The sequence below is a fragment of the Trachymyrmex septentrionalis genome, unplaced genomic scaffold, assembly GCF_001594115.1.
Source record: "Trachymyrmex septentrionalis isolate Tsep2-gDNA-1 unplaced genomic scaffold, Tsep1.0 scaffold9, whole genome shotgun sequence".
Lineage (NCBI taxonomy): Eukaryota > Metazoa > Arthropoda > Insecta > Hymenoptera > Formicidae > Trachymyrmex > Trachymyrmex septentrionalis.
Genome location: NW_017306091.1, coordinates 4,676,031 through 4,691,293, shown reverse-complemented (window position 1 = coordinate 4,691,293; position 15,263 = coordinate 4,676,031). Strand labels below are relative to the sequence as shown.

Here is a 15,263-nt window from a genome sequence, read left to right as displayed (position 1 = left end):
TATATATTAATTTTAAATCTTATATGTTGCAAACAATTTTATTTTCGCTGATATATGTATGCTATCGTAATCTTCCATAACAAATATCGCAAAACATGACATATATATATGTATGTATATGTATGTGCATGCGTGCGTTCGTGTGTATGTATGTTTGTATGTGTATGTGTTGTGTGTGAATATAGAATATTCAAGTGGACTCCTTCCACTACGATGGGCTAAAGTCAACATACATAATATATTATGTATAATGTATAGATATTATATCTGGTAAAGATCTGGCGTATACTGTAGTATGACTGTAATAGTTGTGTCTGCCTGAATACGCAATAAAAATATGTAAAAGACTGAGCTCTGTTAGCGCACGGTACATATATACATATATATATAATATATATAAATATCACTCACTCTCTCTCTCTCTCTCTCTCTCTCTCTCTCTCTCTCTCTCTCTCTCATTTTCTTTTTGTTCCTTATTACGAATCGACTAAACTCGGATTATGATCACCCTGGATATATCTTGTACGCCAATTGCGGTGCACATGCGCGCGATATAAGTGCGTCGAGGCGAAGCTTCATGTATCTTATTCGCGTCCTTGCGCATCACCGTGTCTTCTCTCTTCAATCACAACAAACCGTAGTAGGACATCAAGTTTTAATATATCTACTATGATATTCAACTGTTGTGCGAACGCCGCCGTTTCAATTTCTCCTTTCGTCTGCGTATTTCACACATCGTGGTTGCTTCGTGGTTGACCGCGCGACAATTCGAGAAAGCGGCCTAGTATCGGCGTGAAGGAAATGGTATCGTTGTGTCTGAGCCTTGATTCTTTTAACTACTAACTGCATCTTCGAGCGTAAAGATCATACATTCTTCTTCTTCTTCTTCTTCTTCTTCTTCTTACACGCGTCACTAAGCAGCGTTCGTTCGAGGAAAATCTGAACAACGGATTCAACTTTCACGTACCGTATGCGATGAAACGAATAGAAGAAACGAATGGATCGATGAATCGACGACGATAGCACACGAAGGGTATTCTCTTACGTGTTCTTCTCTCATGAACGAACGGATGGAGGTTGCAAAGACTTAGGACATCGAGGAACAGGGTAGGCGAGGCGAGCCCATTTGCGTGAGTACTCTGTCGAGCCACTGCAACGGTCCGTTTAAATGTAGCTCGATCCAGCAGGGAGTTGAGGTGACTGTCTGCCGGCGATATTCCGCGCCCCAGCCCTTCACGAAGCTCATTCGGATCGTACACATACGCGTCAGCTGATACACTGCTTCGAAACCCTGCGACACCGACTGCGACAGCAACGCCGCGAATTCCTGGTTGTTGAAGATCTTCAGATTGCATCCTGCATGCCAACAAAATACATTTGACACAGATTCTGAAAACGACGAACGATAAGCAAATGATTTATTTATGTAATAATTATTTTAGATAAGAAATGTCAATCATTCATTGGGGACATAATTATTGAATAATTCAGGCAGGAGGTAGAAGAATCTCAGTGAAAACAGATCTCGTTGAAAGAACGCATGTGGAAGGTCTCAAAGGCTTCCGATAAATTACTAATTTCAATTCAAGCGAGATTAAAAAATATGTGTGTGGGGGAAAGAACGAATAAAAATGTAGAAACCCAAATAAACAACTAATAGTTTATTAATTTTCAAATTGTCCGTGTACTGACACGCTTACACAAATCTGATGCAAAGAATTTAGACACACTCGTAATTAAATAATTTAAAGACGAAATACTAAAAAAAAATACTTAAAACTAAACGAAGTAAAAAAAGTATATTACCTTGTTCAAGAAAAAAGCAAATTACAATGAGTAAGGAGGTAAATTACTTCGCTTACCTGGCGGTATTTTGCAAACGGTAGCCGGATGCCAGCCATAGCGCTGATTGCAATTCGGACTTTGTACGAAGATACTCGAATCGGATAGACATTCGGCGAACACTTCACCACCGATGTAGTACAACCTGACACCTTTGCCGATATGTCGCCTGGTTTGCTCGACTACCGTGTTGCGATTTACATTGGACAGCAACCCGAGGCAGAAGCGCTCCGAGTTGCTTGGATCGGTGAAACCATCCACGGTTATACTCGGCTGCGACGCGTGAAACGTCTCGCCCACTCTCGTATTTAGCTCGTAGTAACTAATTGAACACCTGGCAAATAAAACAAAAGTAAGTGTAAATGGCAGTGTAAACACGGCACGATGAAGATCAAGAGCGAACAGCAATTATGGATCGCGGGATGGAATAAATAAATATATTATCTATATATATATATATATATATATAAATCAATTAATTTGTCAATTTAATTTGCGGTTTTTAATATTCTTGTATTAATGTCGATCTCTTAGAATCCGATTTCACATTTCACGTCAATATTAATTCGATAAATTCCAAAGAAGATGTTCGTTCCATAAGTTCGCCGCGACGATCGCTAGGAATTAGAAACTCTCGCGATAAAAATCTTGCGGACAACGTATAAGGCACCGTGGTACGTTTATGTGATTCAGGGGAGTGCGATACACCTGCACGCGCAACATGTCCATTAATCAACCTGGTACTCACCAAAACGCGGGCTCGCAATACATAACCGGCTGCGCGTCTACAGGACTGGGTGACAAGCGTGACAGGGACATGTTATCGTTGTGGTCCATATTGTCGCCATCCTCGCTGATGTAGCCCGGTGGCGGTGTATCTGCCGGCGGATCCATGGATCCTGGAGCGGGATGAGGCGAGCCCTGTACGCTTCCCAAGCTCCCGACGCTTGCCGGACTCGTTGCCTGCATGCTCTAAACATAAATAATATGTGCAAGTAATCACATTTCCAAATCCGACAGCGCGTTTATTACGCTCCTTCATTATACTATATAGGGTGTTATAGTACACTAGGTACATAATCTGTGTAAAAATCAGATATGCATATGTTATCAGATATGCATATAGTTAAAGTACGAGGTCATGCAATTAATTAGAGATCACATCATCACAATGATAAATTGTTTTATCATTTTAAATAACAAAAATACTACATTATCTATTATGTTTAACTATTATGATTATTTATATTAGAATATATTATTACTTGTAACTTGTGACATTGACTTGTAGCATTGACAGCGACAAATAATTAAAAGTAAGAGTGATAAGAAATGAGTTTTTTCATGGGGAAACAAATTGACTGTTGACTTTGGGCAAGCCAACTTGTTAATGATAATTGTGATCCATTCCAGTTACCGACCTGCATTCCTTGGTACGGATTATTTGGTTGTTGCTGCTGTTGTTGTTGCGGGGAGTGCGGTATCCCCTGCTGTTGATTGTGCTGGTGATTCAACGTCGCGTGGAAGTTCGTGTTTTCCGGCACGCTGACGCTGAGCTCCTCGAGGGAGGTGTTGTAGAGGACGGTGTTCTCGTCGCTAGCTAGGTTGTGCCGCGGTACGAGAATGGCTGGCAAAACTGCAAAGTTTCGTGCGCCGCGATATAGTCACGCGATCTAGTCTCGCTATGCTTACGGTCGTAACGGCCGATTAACAGCCCTCTCTCGAGAAAGAAAAACGGAGAGAGAGGGAGGGAGAGAGAGAGAGAAAGAGAGAGAGAAGACGTAATTTGAGCAAAACGGATACCAATGATCGCCCGCCCATCGCCCTTTCTCCGTCACAAAAAAAGAGGAGGTTTATATAAATTTTATCTTTGCTATATAAACAAGTAGTTTATTTTCCTAACTTATATAAAGTCAAAAACTTATCGTTACTCGAAACGGTATCAATACAATAGAATAGAAGCTTAATTTCATGGCCGTTTTCTAATGGCAGTCACGGTTTCCTTAAAAATGGATTTTAAAAACCGCCATATGTTTAATATTATGTGATTCATATAATCATTACATGCTTATCTAATTTTAGAGTATGTGTATATATATCTATAACGAGTATGAAATAAAAGTTTCTATGCACCTGTCTGCCCTCGCGTACCTGGCGTTTGTATTCGTTGATAATGGTAAGGATTCACGCAGACCTCGTCGCGCTTCTGGGTGAAGGCGTACTCGCAGTGCTCGATCGCCCTGAGCTCGTGATGCGACTGTAGGTCCGGCCAACGCCAGAGTCGGCAGTAAATCACGTGCGGCAGACCCTTGCCGCGAACACCTTGAACGCCGTTATCGCCGACACCGCCCGGGCTAGGCCTGCAAAAGTCCGAGTAACATCTACATTATTTCATTTAATCAATATAAATTTATTATCCCCCCCCCTCCCCACCCATCTCATGATCACAAAAGAAAATTCTCCAGTGGAATTTACTAAATTCGAAATTTTTTGTCATTTCATTTCATTTCATTTCATATTACCTAAATTTATATTATATGTTGTACTGATATGATGCATTTATTAAATCTACACACACACACGCCGCGCGCGCGCGCGCGTGTGTTTCTCTTAAATAATAAATTAATTAAATTCAAAGTTTATATTTGGAGTAATTAAATTCGTTTTTGTATTTATGTGACATTCATTGAACATTACGAGTGGATTGATTTATTGGAATTTTACGAACAAATGTGTGCGTGCGATAAAAAAATTAAAATTCTCTCCGCAAAATTAGGCGTTCGTGACATTCCGCCTCAATTCTAGCTCTGATTTGCATCGCATCGCATCGCATCGTACAGCACGCAAGAAGTGGCGGAGGAAAAAGAATCCAGCTGGAATTCGCTGCGTAAAGCTTTCCCACTGAGAAATTTTTCGAGTAGCGCGTGTTTCCGTACGTTTTTTTCGCCACGCGAATCAGCACTAAGATTCTACAACAATCGTAGTATCGATATCGTTATTTCATAACTTTTTTCGATATATGTATGTATAATACCTACACAAGCATGGATACCATTAATTAACTAACTCTTAAGAGTTTCAGAATTTCAGTGATACGTAAAATATATATAAAATAAGAGACGAGGAGATCACAGAAGTAAACTGATTTGCAACAGTCTATTTAACTTGTCGATATTATATCCGGCAGACTCAAATCGAAATTCCATTACGTTCCGGTTACGTCGAATACATCAATACTTCAGAATTACCTGATAATCAATTCTGAAATTCAAATGGATGAGGAAGTAGATATTCAAACAGGAAACGCGCGTTCTCTCTTCTTCGAAGGTAAAACATTTCGACGAATTAATTAAAGAAAATTCGAGAAAGTTTTTATTTACTTAAGAGAAAAACTAACGTTCAAAATAAGAATCTCAATGAACTCTCTTCTTGACGCTGATAATCGTAGATAACGTTATGAAGCTTGATGTGTTGATTATATTAATCATATAGTTCCGGGAGAGCGTTCGATGTCGCGCCGAGTAGGGAATAAAATCCAACATTCGCGCAAGGATAACTCGAGATAGGTATTGGTAAACGATAACGCACGTATATTATATGTATACGATACGACAATGCGCGAACAAAAAAAGAATTATGAGTGGGAGATACTTGGGGGGAGGGGGAGGGGGAGATCCTTGAGACGATGTAAATGACAATATAATGACAGGCTCGCCGAGAGCGAAGACCGCGGCGCGGCGCGGCGCGGCGCGCCGGAGTGGATAATCGCAGCGCTGATAATCCTCCGTCGACGTACAATTAAACGGTATTTAATTGCAAAATTCTCGCGCGCGCGCGCGCAAGCACGACTTCGCTCGTTCCGTTGCACTCGCAACGCGTAATCCTGCGCGGCTAAAGAGCGAGTAACGGCGGAATAACAAAGCCCGCCTGGAAAGGCTATCAATGCCCCGTAATTAAGCGCGAGCAATTTGCAATTAAAGCCCCACAGATATGCGTATACCGGCACCCGCGATTCGTCGTGGGAGAGAGAATCCTAAAGCGCAACAATTATTACTTCCTACCACCGTGAAGGTCTGCTTTCGCACATCCTTTCTGCTCTGTTAAAAAAATTAAGGGAGAAGAAAGTTGTTTAACTCGATTTAAAATTTTAGCGGCCCCGTGACATTCCACCGCAAGACGACGAATAATATCTTTGTGCATTTTCCCACATTTTCGTTGAAAGGAAAAGATGCCTTCTTGGAATTCTTGGCCGAATGAATGATTAGACGAAACCGTATTAATGTACATATATGTCATCAAAGTGAATAAATAAATAACCTTGTTGCCGCTCCGTAAAATCGTAATGGAAAAGAGAATAGATCCAAGATCGGGTTTATAAAATTTATTACGAGATTAGATATGTACCGTTTTTATTATGCATAAATGCATTACGTACGTACGTCATCGCAGCCTTGGATATTTTTTTGCTATGTATTCGCGCTTGTATTTTTTCTACGTGAATGTGCATATGTGTATATATATATATGATCCCTCCTCCCCCCCTCTCTCTCTCTCTCTCTCATTCTTTCGACGTAACGCTCTCAATTATCATTTCTGCGTGACAGTGCAATCCATTACATAACATAATAATTTAAAAACGCTGATTCGCTCGATTTATGCGATTCATCCGATTTGCTTCTTATCGGAATCCCTGCCGATATAGTCATCAAAATAGCGAAACTGATGGCGAGATATTTCGATGGGAATGTGATTCTGGAGATTTCTTCGGGAGCATACCGCATGTCGAGAGGGACGAAGAACGTGATCGTGCAAAGAAGCCCTCGTGTCCGTCCACACCTGTCGTCTCTCGATGATCGTTACGTAAGAAACGACGCGACGCGCTCGGAGAACTCGTCGCCGCTCGCCGCGTTAGGTAATAAACCCCACGTCGAGTCTATACCCGCTGCGTGTCTAATGGCAAGACAATCGGGACAGAACAATACGTTGCGCGCGTATCCCGATCAGACAGAATTTCTTCGCAGCACACAGATCAGACGGTACCGTCATCGACCGCGTTAATCTCTCGCAGCGACTTTCATTGCACGAACGGTGAATGGACGTGAAATTACTTGTTCTGGTTCCAACTAAGTGATATTATAGTGTAACGATTGCGAATTTTTTTATCCGAAAAGATTTCACTGTCAAAGTACACAGAGGATCGATGAATGAAAAATTCCTCTTGCAGACGCGAGACGGAGCCTTAGTGGAAATTATATATCAGCCTCTTATTACAAAGTTACGTCTCGCTTTGCTTCGATCGTTATATACAGTAGATGTAGCGACATACAATAGATAATCGGCAAGACCGATAAGAGAACGTTACCCTAATAAAACCGCGTGAAAGATGAGGATGCCGTCGCGTGAGAATCTTTCCGTCCCTTCTCGCCGATTCTCGCCGCGAGTTCCGGCGCGACGTGGAGGATGTTCGCGATATTTCAGGAACGGTTGAATATGCGTTCGCAGCCGCGGACTTCACATGCACTTGGTGCACTACGTTAGATACCAGAGAAGCAATGGTAACCCAATCCGTTAAGCTAAATAACACTTTTAACCTCCATGTATCTATATATAAAAATATTAATAAATTCATTTCTGTGAGTCAAGTAAACAACGTCTATATTAACGTATTCACTCATTTGTCAGCAAAATAATGAACTGAACTTGAGCGAAATTAACGTCGAAGCAGTGACGGCTTGTATTGATAGAAATAATAGAAAACATAACTCAAATTTGGGGTGTAATTTGACATTATAAAAGTCTCTCTCTCTCTCTCTCTCTCTCTCTCTCTCTCTCAAAACGAACGAGCTCGTCTCCTGTACCGACGCGGGAAATTAGACCGAAGCTTCCGAAGCCTAATTAAATCTTAGCCTGCGGCTACGAAATAATCGCTTCCCGCGCTGAAAACGTACCCATCTCAATTTGCAACTTAATGGCGCGAAAGATTTCGGAGATCGAGTGTTTACCGTCATACTTGGCCGTCCACATCTCTGCATTTGTGCACAGTTGAGATATGCATTTCGTACACTCGATCAATCGAACGCATAATCGAGCTTGCGCGTGCAAACTGTCTTGAAATTCTCTCGACATTCCCGCACATTATTCGTTGCGTATAAATATTTTAACGTGAGATTATTCATTCGGGCTAACTTAAATAATTTATATCAGGATATGTGTTGATACATAGATACGTGTAGAAAATTCAGAGGAAGAGCAAACAACTTCTCGTCGTTGTAACTTTTGAAGATCGTAATGAGTGACAAACAGTTATCAAGACAAGATGGACGCGTCAAGTATAGCAATTAATTCTTCGATTCGAGCCACGAAGAATCAAAAGGGAAAACTGAGGGCACATGTTACATGGAATTGTTTGGAATGAATTCCAATCGGAATTGTTCAATTATATCCTAGATTTCTATTATATTTTCTATACGGAAAACGGAATAATTCCGATCGGAATCGATTCCAGTTCGAACAATTTCAGTTCCGTCTTTTAATTCCCCTCAAAGTCTTACATACTCGTACGTCATTTTCTATCAAACTAGAACGTTGGCCAGACTCTTACTTCTCTCTAGAGAAACTCTAGATGTAATTATGGTGGAACGTCACTTATCCCAAATCTAATAATCGCCAAAGATCTTCTGTCGTGCTGCACATTAGAGATGAATCTAATCGTGTATAATAATATGACTACGCGTGTTCCTCAAAGAGGAAAAAAAAAACTAGAGGAGAAAGAACATCGCGCGGTGAACCGCACTCGTCCGATTTATGGCTGCTCTATGGATACTGCATGGATAGCCGGAGTTATACCGCCGAGAAAATAGACAAATAGACTCCCGATTTACAAGCGTTCTCGTAAAAAGACAACTCGTAACTGAATTATCATTCTCGATATTTGCGTTATCGCTGGTCAATAACACGTTCCATTCCATCCGTGTCTACCTTCGCGCCACTTTATCCTATACGAGTCCTATGGTATCGTATCGACCCCACTGGGATAATTCGAAATGATGATGGTTCAAGCACATTCCTTCAGTATAATCGCGACTGATCGGCCAAAAGCAAGCTCGCGACTGTGTAAACACCGAGTGCAGAGTTCGTACGAAAAAAAGAGTTAAGCGACCTGGCATAAACCCGCTATACTTCACTACTAGCTCCGGCTACCGGCTACCGGTTTCCGTGTAAACCGGCTATTATCGCAGCAGCTGCGGGCCGCGAGAGAGAAAGAGGAAGAAGGAAGAGAAGAGAGTGTGGGATATCTCGGATTTTTCAGATGCGATAAGCGAGAGGGGAAGATAGGAAGAGAAAGGAGGCCTTTTTCCCTCCTGCGCGATTTTCGCCTCCTCGATGACTCCTCACGCGTGATCGTCCTCACGTATAATTTCCTCCAGATTTCATTTTCACGATATCGTTTTCGATGCTACGCAGATTATGGATCGATACGTCACGGAGCAATCCCTCGCAGCGGATCCGTGATATGTCGAAGATCCGGAAATTTTACCAATTTTCTGTTCACTTTGGAGATTCTGACTCGATTTTGATACGAGATCTTCTTGTATTTTATCAAAAATCAATGATCGACTTGTCATCGCTTGTCGAAATAAGTTAGCACGCTTCTTAGTTGGCACAAAGTGAGCTATATTTTACTGTTACACTGTCAACTCTCAAATACAGAAATATATCGAGTACTTCGAAATCAACGATACGTAAAAAAAAAAAAAACCCACGTCGATTTCAATGACGTCACAATTTCAAAACATTTGACCAGATGACTATATTTTCTGACCAACGGATTGGAGAGCTGTAATTTAAATTCTTGAAACGGATCACCATCTGTGTCTTCATAATAATTCTTTCACTCATATCCTACAAATTTTCCAATTAATCTTGTACAACATCGAGGCAAATATGTAGAATAAATGTCAGGATCAAATCCAAGACTCGTCAAATACAAGACTCGTTCTTGTAAAGATTATTACTATAGATGTGGACTCTGTGGAATTTCTGTCACTTATACATTTTGTCATCCATATTTTAGTTATTTTATTAAAATTACAAAAAAAATAAGTTGCAAGAATTTCGGAGAGTCTACATCTGTGGTTACGGGTTGAGATGGGAGGATGCGTGGCTAGGAAAGTAGTCGATCGACTTGTAGTCAACGATTCTTGGGTTTGATTCCGACATTCTATTATACATCTGCCTCGATGTTATGTACAAGTTTAATTAGAAACTTTGAGGATGCGAGTAAAGGAATTATTGAGATCTCATTTCAAGAACTTAAAAATTGTAGTTCTTTAATCTGTTGATTAGATATAATAGTTATGTAAATTTGATCAGATATGCAAGTGGTCAAATGTCCTTTTCTCAAGCGAAACAAATAAAATTTGTGCGGATAATCAATGCTAAAAAAATTACGAGTAAGTGAGAATGTACAGCGATAATTTTTATTTCTCTTTTTTTTCACATCTAATAGCAAGAATCCTTATAATTCCACACCCACTAATGTAATATCCATAAGTTGAAATATGTAATAATTGGTGATCGCAAATTTTGACTTATCAAAGCGTAATTTACGAGAGAAAGGCGCAGATTCTCGGCGCGTTGCGATGAGGAGCAAGGACATTACTAAATATGAACGCACGAGAGACATGACGATGAATTTTTCCATCGAGAACGAGAGAGATCCGTTTAGACATGCGCTCGTAGATTGAATTATGCGGCCCGGCCGTGCGAATTGTCTTCCTCTTCTTCTTTTAGGTAGCGCCCGCAGCTATATCAGCCATGATCTGGCTGTAAACCAGTCAGTTTTAGTTTCGAGAAGCGTTCTGCCATGTGTGGCAGAGAGATGGGAAGACGTTCGCGCGTTTCTATGCAGGCAGTCCTTATTACAGATTTGAAATAAGAAAGTATAATTCTGCATAATTTAAAAGGAATATAGAAGCGCGGGAATTGCTTCACTATCGCCACAGTTTAGTTGCTTAAGAAGTATACGATTCATAATGAAAAATAACGTGGTTTACATCGTGACGAAATTCGAGTGTCTCCACAACAGTAAACACAGACCGTGCGAATTGCAAATACCGATATTCTCCGTTAATCGGGATCTCTGAATGTGGACTCGGAGGGGAAAATTTCTTCCTCGAATCGTTCTCCAATTGATAATGGTTGTTGCCGATGTTTACGCATGTTGTACGCAGGTGTCTCATGCAACGATATTCCGGCCGTCAATATCCTTGTAATTCATGTATTTCATTCACAAGAGAATGAAATAGTTAATAGCGTACGAGAGGAGGTAACCACTAGCTGAAATATTGTCCCACAGATTACACGATTTCATTTGAATTCATATGATTTCGTCTGGTTAGAAATAATTTTCTTCACTATATATAAAGTTATTTGGTAAAACAAATATAATATATATAATGAAGCTCGAAAGAATCTATCAGTGGAAAATGTAAAAAAAGCCCATCAGAGCCTACATCAGCTACATCCGGATACACAAAAATTCTTTATTTTTCGTGTGAATGTAACAAAAGAAATAAAATATAAGTTTCAACCCTTCAATTCGAGTCCTTATCAATATAAAATATAAATCGAAATTACATAATTAACGCAAAATCCAAGTTGATGATTCACAATTAGTTCGTTCTTCTTTATCTAAATGCCAAATTAGCTACGTAATGAATAGTCCAATGATTTTCATAATTATTACATTATACTATTTATATAATAATATAAAACTTACATAAAGTAAAATCGAAGTTATATGCATTGCGTCGCTACGTAGAATCACATCGCTCATCAAATTGGCAGATTTGCTGTGTAGTCATTCAAAAGAAACACGAACCGAACATTAGAGAATTATTAAATCATTAGTCTGAATTTTCTATTATATCCACTCACGTGTAAGCGTTTTCTCGCGGCTTCACGCAACGGACTTGTGTGGTGTCGACAGTCAGAGATACAATGAGAGTCAAAATAATAAAGACAAGTAGTTATTGAAATAAAAATAAAAAAACTAAGACCAAATAACAACATCACAATTCAGTAAACAAATTCATATATAGTGGGTCCAAAAAATACATATTATTCTGTAAATTTAAATTCTGTTTCTGTTGCTTTATATGGATCGCTTCCGAAATCAGTCCTTTTTATGAAGTACTTTTTCTTCGTCTAAAATCTTGACATTTTCCCAATCAAAATCATGCTGATGACTGATTCTATTGTATGTTCTGTTATTACATAATGCTGTGTAGTATTTCAATTTATGTGATTTTTATGTTCGTTTATGCGTGTCTTCAAACATCTATCTGTTTGGCCCACGTATGATACTTCACAATCTCGACAATCAATCTTATATACAACATCTGTATAAGATAGCTTTGGACGAACGTCTTTATGACTCCTGATGAACCCCCTAAGACTATTAATCCCTTTATATGCCATGTGTATTAAGGAGTCTTTTTTAAATTTCTTGATATTTTCCGATAAAAGTGGTATAAAGGGGATTGTGATTATTTGGTAAAATAAATGATTTTATCTAATATTACACAATGATTTTTCGTGATTGCACAAGTAATTATCGGATTATACATAGGGATTTCATATGAATTTTATAATGATTTCGATGACTCTATCCTATGATTACATTAAGTGATGATTACTTCCTCGATAACATAACTCTCTGTTCGATGCCTCAAAGAAGGAGATAAGTTATCGCGCCGATTACGTTACATTTGTAACGCTTGTTTTATCGCGACCCGGTCTCTTTTTTTTCTCCAAGATTTCTTTCTTCCTCCACTTCTTATCGACCAGTTGCCGGTTCGTTGCGCGATAATCTAAATCTCTGTTAAAACTTTGTCCGGCATTGAGAATCGATCGCGGAAAAACGTTTGATAATTTAAATTCTCAAAATGCCATCATCATGCATTTAGTAAAGTGCAGTTACTATCTGATATAAGCCCATGAAAGGTATCGGTCGAGTATCTATTAATTTTTTTATGGCTTGTGCAATTTTAATGACATAATTTCTCGATCGATTTGTGATTAGCATATATAAAACATAAAATCAGGATTCGCGTCACATTAATAAACAAAAGTAGGAAATAAAAAGAAAAGCTCCTTAATTATTCAAGAATTGAATAAAAAATTTAAAAACTATAATCATAAATATAGTCTGTTAATTAATAAAAAAAAACAATGGTAACCCAATTCCTTGAGTTAAAAGTAACATTTTGTTATTTTTAACTTCCATATATATCAAAATATCAATTCATTATGATTAACTTCAAAGTAAACATCGTCCACATTAATGTATGTACTTAGTAAATAAACTAATTTTGAGTTAAATTTAATACATTTTCTTAAATTGTTTAACACCATTATTTTAATTAAATTAATGACATAACGTATGGCGATCTATAGAAATGATTAAAAGTAATTCAAATTGGATATATTATAATTTTACATTGTAAATTCAACAGTGCAACATATACATGTCATTAGAAGTGGTGCATGCATAGGTAAAAATTATGTTATTATGCAATTGGTTCTGAGTAGTTTCTAAAAATATACGTAATGTTCGGCATATAAATATTCGTCTACGAACAATCGATTCTCCTGCAAATTTTTCAGCTTGAATTTTCGGACAGTCTGCTGCTAATTATAAGCGTGAATTATTCATATATAGAATCCCTCACGCAAATTGAAAGTGTCGCGTCTTAAATTTGCAAAACACAGCCCTGGCAAACACGATCGAAAATAGCCTCCTAATAAAGATTTGTTATTAAGTAAGTTATCTAAATCGAGCGTGTCATCATCGCGCCGAATAAAATAGACGATGATCAAAATAAACAGCTGGGTTGCTAATTTGATACTGTTAATTAAACCGAATCCTCCTCCCCAATCCCATAAATTGCCGAATAAAATTTCACAACGTGCTTTTAGATTATAAGCTCCGTATGTGTCTTTGTTAAAATATCTGGGAGCGTAATCGCATCACAATCGTTCCTGTTCATATAGAAGAAGGTATCTATATAATAACCGCGTCTCTCTCGCGAGCGTGCTAATGAAATATCGGCAATGCGCGTCAATAACATCGATATCCGAGAAGGAACTAATGAAAAAGTTCTCTCTCTCTCTCTCTCTCTTCCTTTCTATATGTCTTTCATTTATTTTTCACTGTGGAACGAGACTATTACAGCAGCCTGTCGCGGACGGAAAACGCGAGGGAAAAACGCTTTCCGTCGTTAATAAAACCACTCGTATTGCTCTTCAATAACCAGAGGGGCGGAGGGAGGGGGAGGGGGAGGGGGGGCGGTAAGCTTTTAAACGTTACGCGAATTTCACTCATCTGTCCCAAAAATATCGGGAATGCGAAAGATACCGTGGAATTGAAACGCGAAACGCGTCAATCCGCCCGCCGCGCCGATACGTTGTTAACTCCAATTTATCACCGCGGCGTATAATTAAATGAAATTCCGTCGACTGTACGAAATAAATTTCGGCGGATATTTACGGCGTGTTCGCTATCGATTCGTTATAGGGACGCGAGTCGCCTTTTGTCTCGCCTCCTTTTTTTGTTTTCCATCACTTGCTCACCAATGCTTACGCTTATAATAATAAGCGGTTATATACCGACCGATGCAACCTTGAATCTAAAGCGACTGATACCGTTCTACGGCACGCGAGTAGAAGGAAGGAAACGTCGTCTATTCCGATAGGACACTCCGTCCTTTTATTCGTCTGTATACTTAACAGAATGGCAGATTATTTCGTTCTTACGATGTAGGAAAAAAAATAACGATTCACATTCACACAAAACGGATTGAGGGTTTTGGAAATTTTTAAAACATTTTTGAATGTGTGTGTGTGTCTATTATTAGATAATATATATATTTATAGATATGCATATATATATATGTATATTATACACTTATATATAATTAGAAACGTGCAGTATATTACAAAAGTATTAATTATACGTATGCGCTTCTTCCTCTTTGTCCTTCGTCAAATTAAAAAATTTAATATGCGACTTTTGAAATAGATTTGATCGATTTCACGAATAACGGTAACTTTATGCAATCGTACAAGATCGTCTTACATTCACGGGAAGAAAAAATGTTGCTGGCTACAGCTAATTCTGATTAGCTGAAATTGCATTAGCTACTATAGTTATGAAATTTGCTAATAAATTGCTTTATATATACAAAGGATTTGCTGCTATAGCTAATATAAGGACTTTGATAGCAAAGTATGCACGTTTGTTACAGATCAATTTATTTAGCAGCATGAAGTTAGTTGTCATAGTTGTCATAGTCGGATGTCAGTGTAAAAGAAAAGTTGTCTCTACCACAGCTAAATATGCATGTATTCGCTGATAC

At 38.7% G+C, this 15,263-nt stretch overlaps 1 protein-coding gene across 2 annotated transcripts in view; it reads right to left on the bottom strand.

Moving 5' to 3' along the window:
* Positions 1-901: 901 nt before the first annotated feature.
* LOC108755935 (mothers against decapentaplegic homolog 3) overlaps positions 902-15,263 on the bottom strand; it is a 28,567-nt gene continuing 14,205 nt past the window's right edge. The window contains exons 2-6 of one of the 2 annotated variants that reach the window (XM_018499379.1): positions 3,976-4,202; positions 3,264-3,478; positions 2,591-2,814; positions 1,863-2,176; positions 902-1,356 (exon numbers count right to left, since the gene is read on the bottom strand). In XM_018499379.1, the coding sequence (XP_018354881.1) occupies positions 1,088-1,356; positions 1,863-2,176; positions 2,591-2,814; positions 3,264-3,478; positions 3,976-4,202 (1,249 nt within the window). In that variant the 3' untranslated portion in view covers positions 902-1,087. The remainder of the gene's footprint in view (positions 1,357-1,862; positions 2,177-2,590; positions 2,815-3,263; positions 3,479-3,975; positions 4,203-15,263) is intronic. The other variant, XM_018499380.1, reaches the window with a different exon arrangement.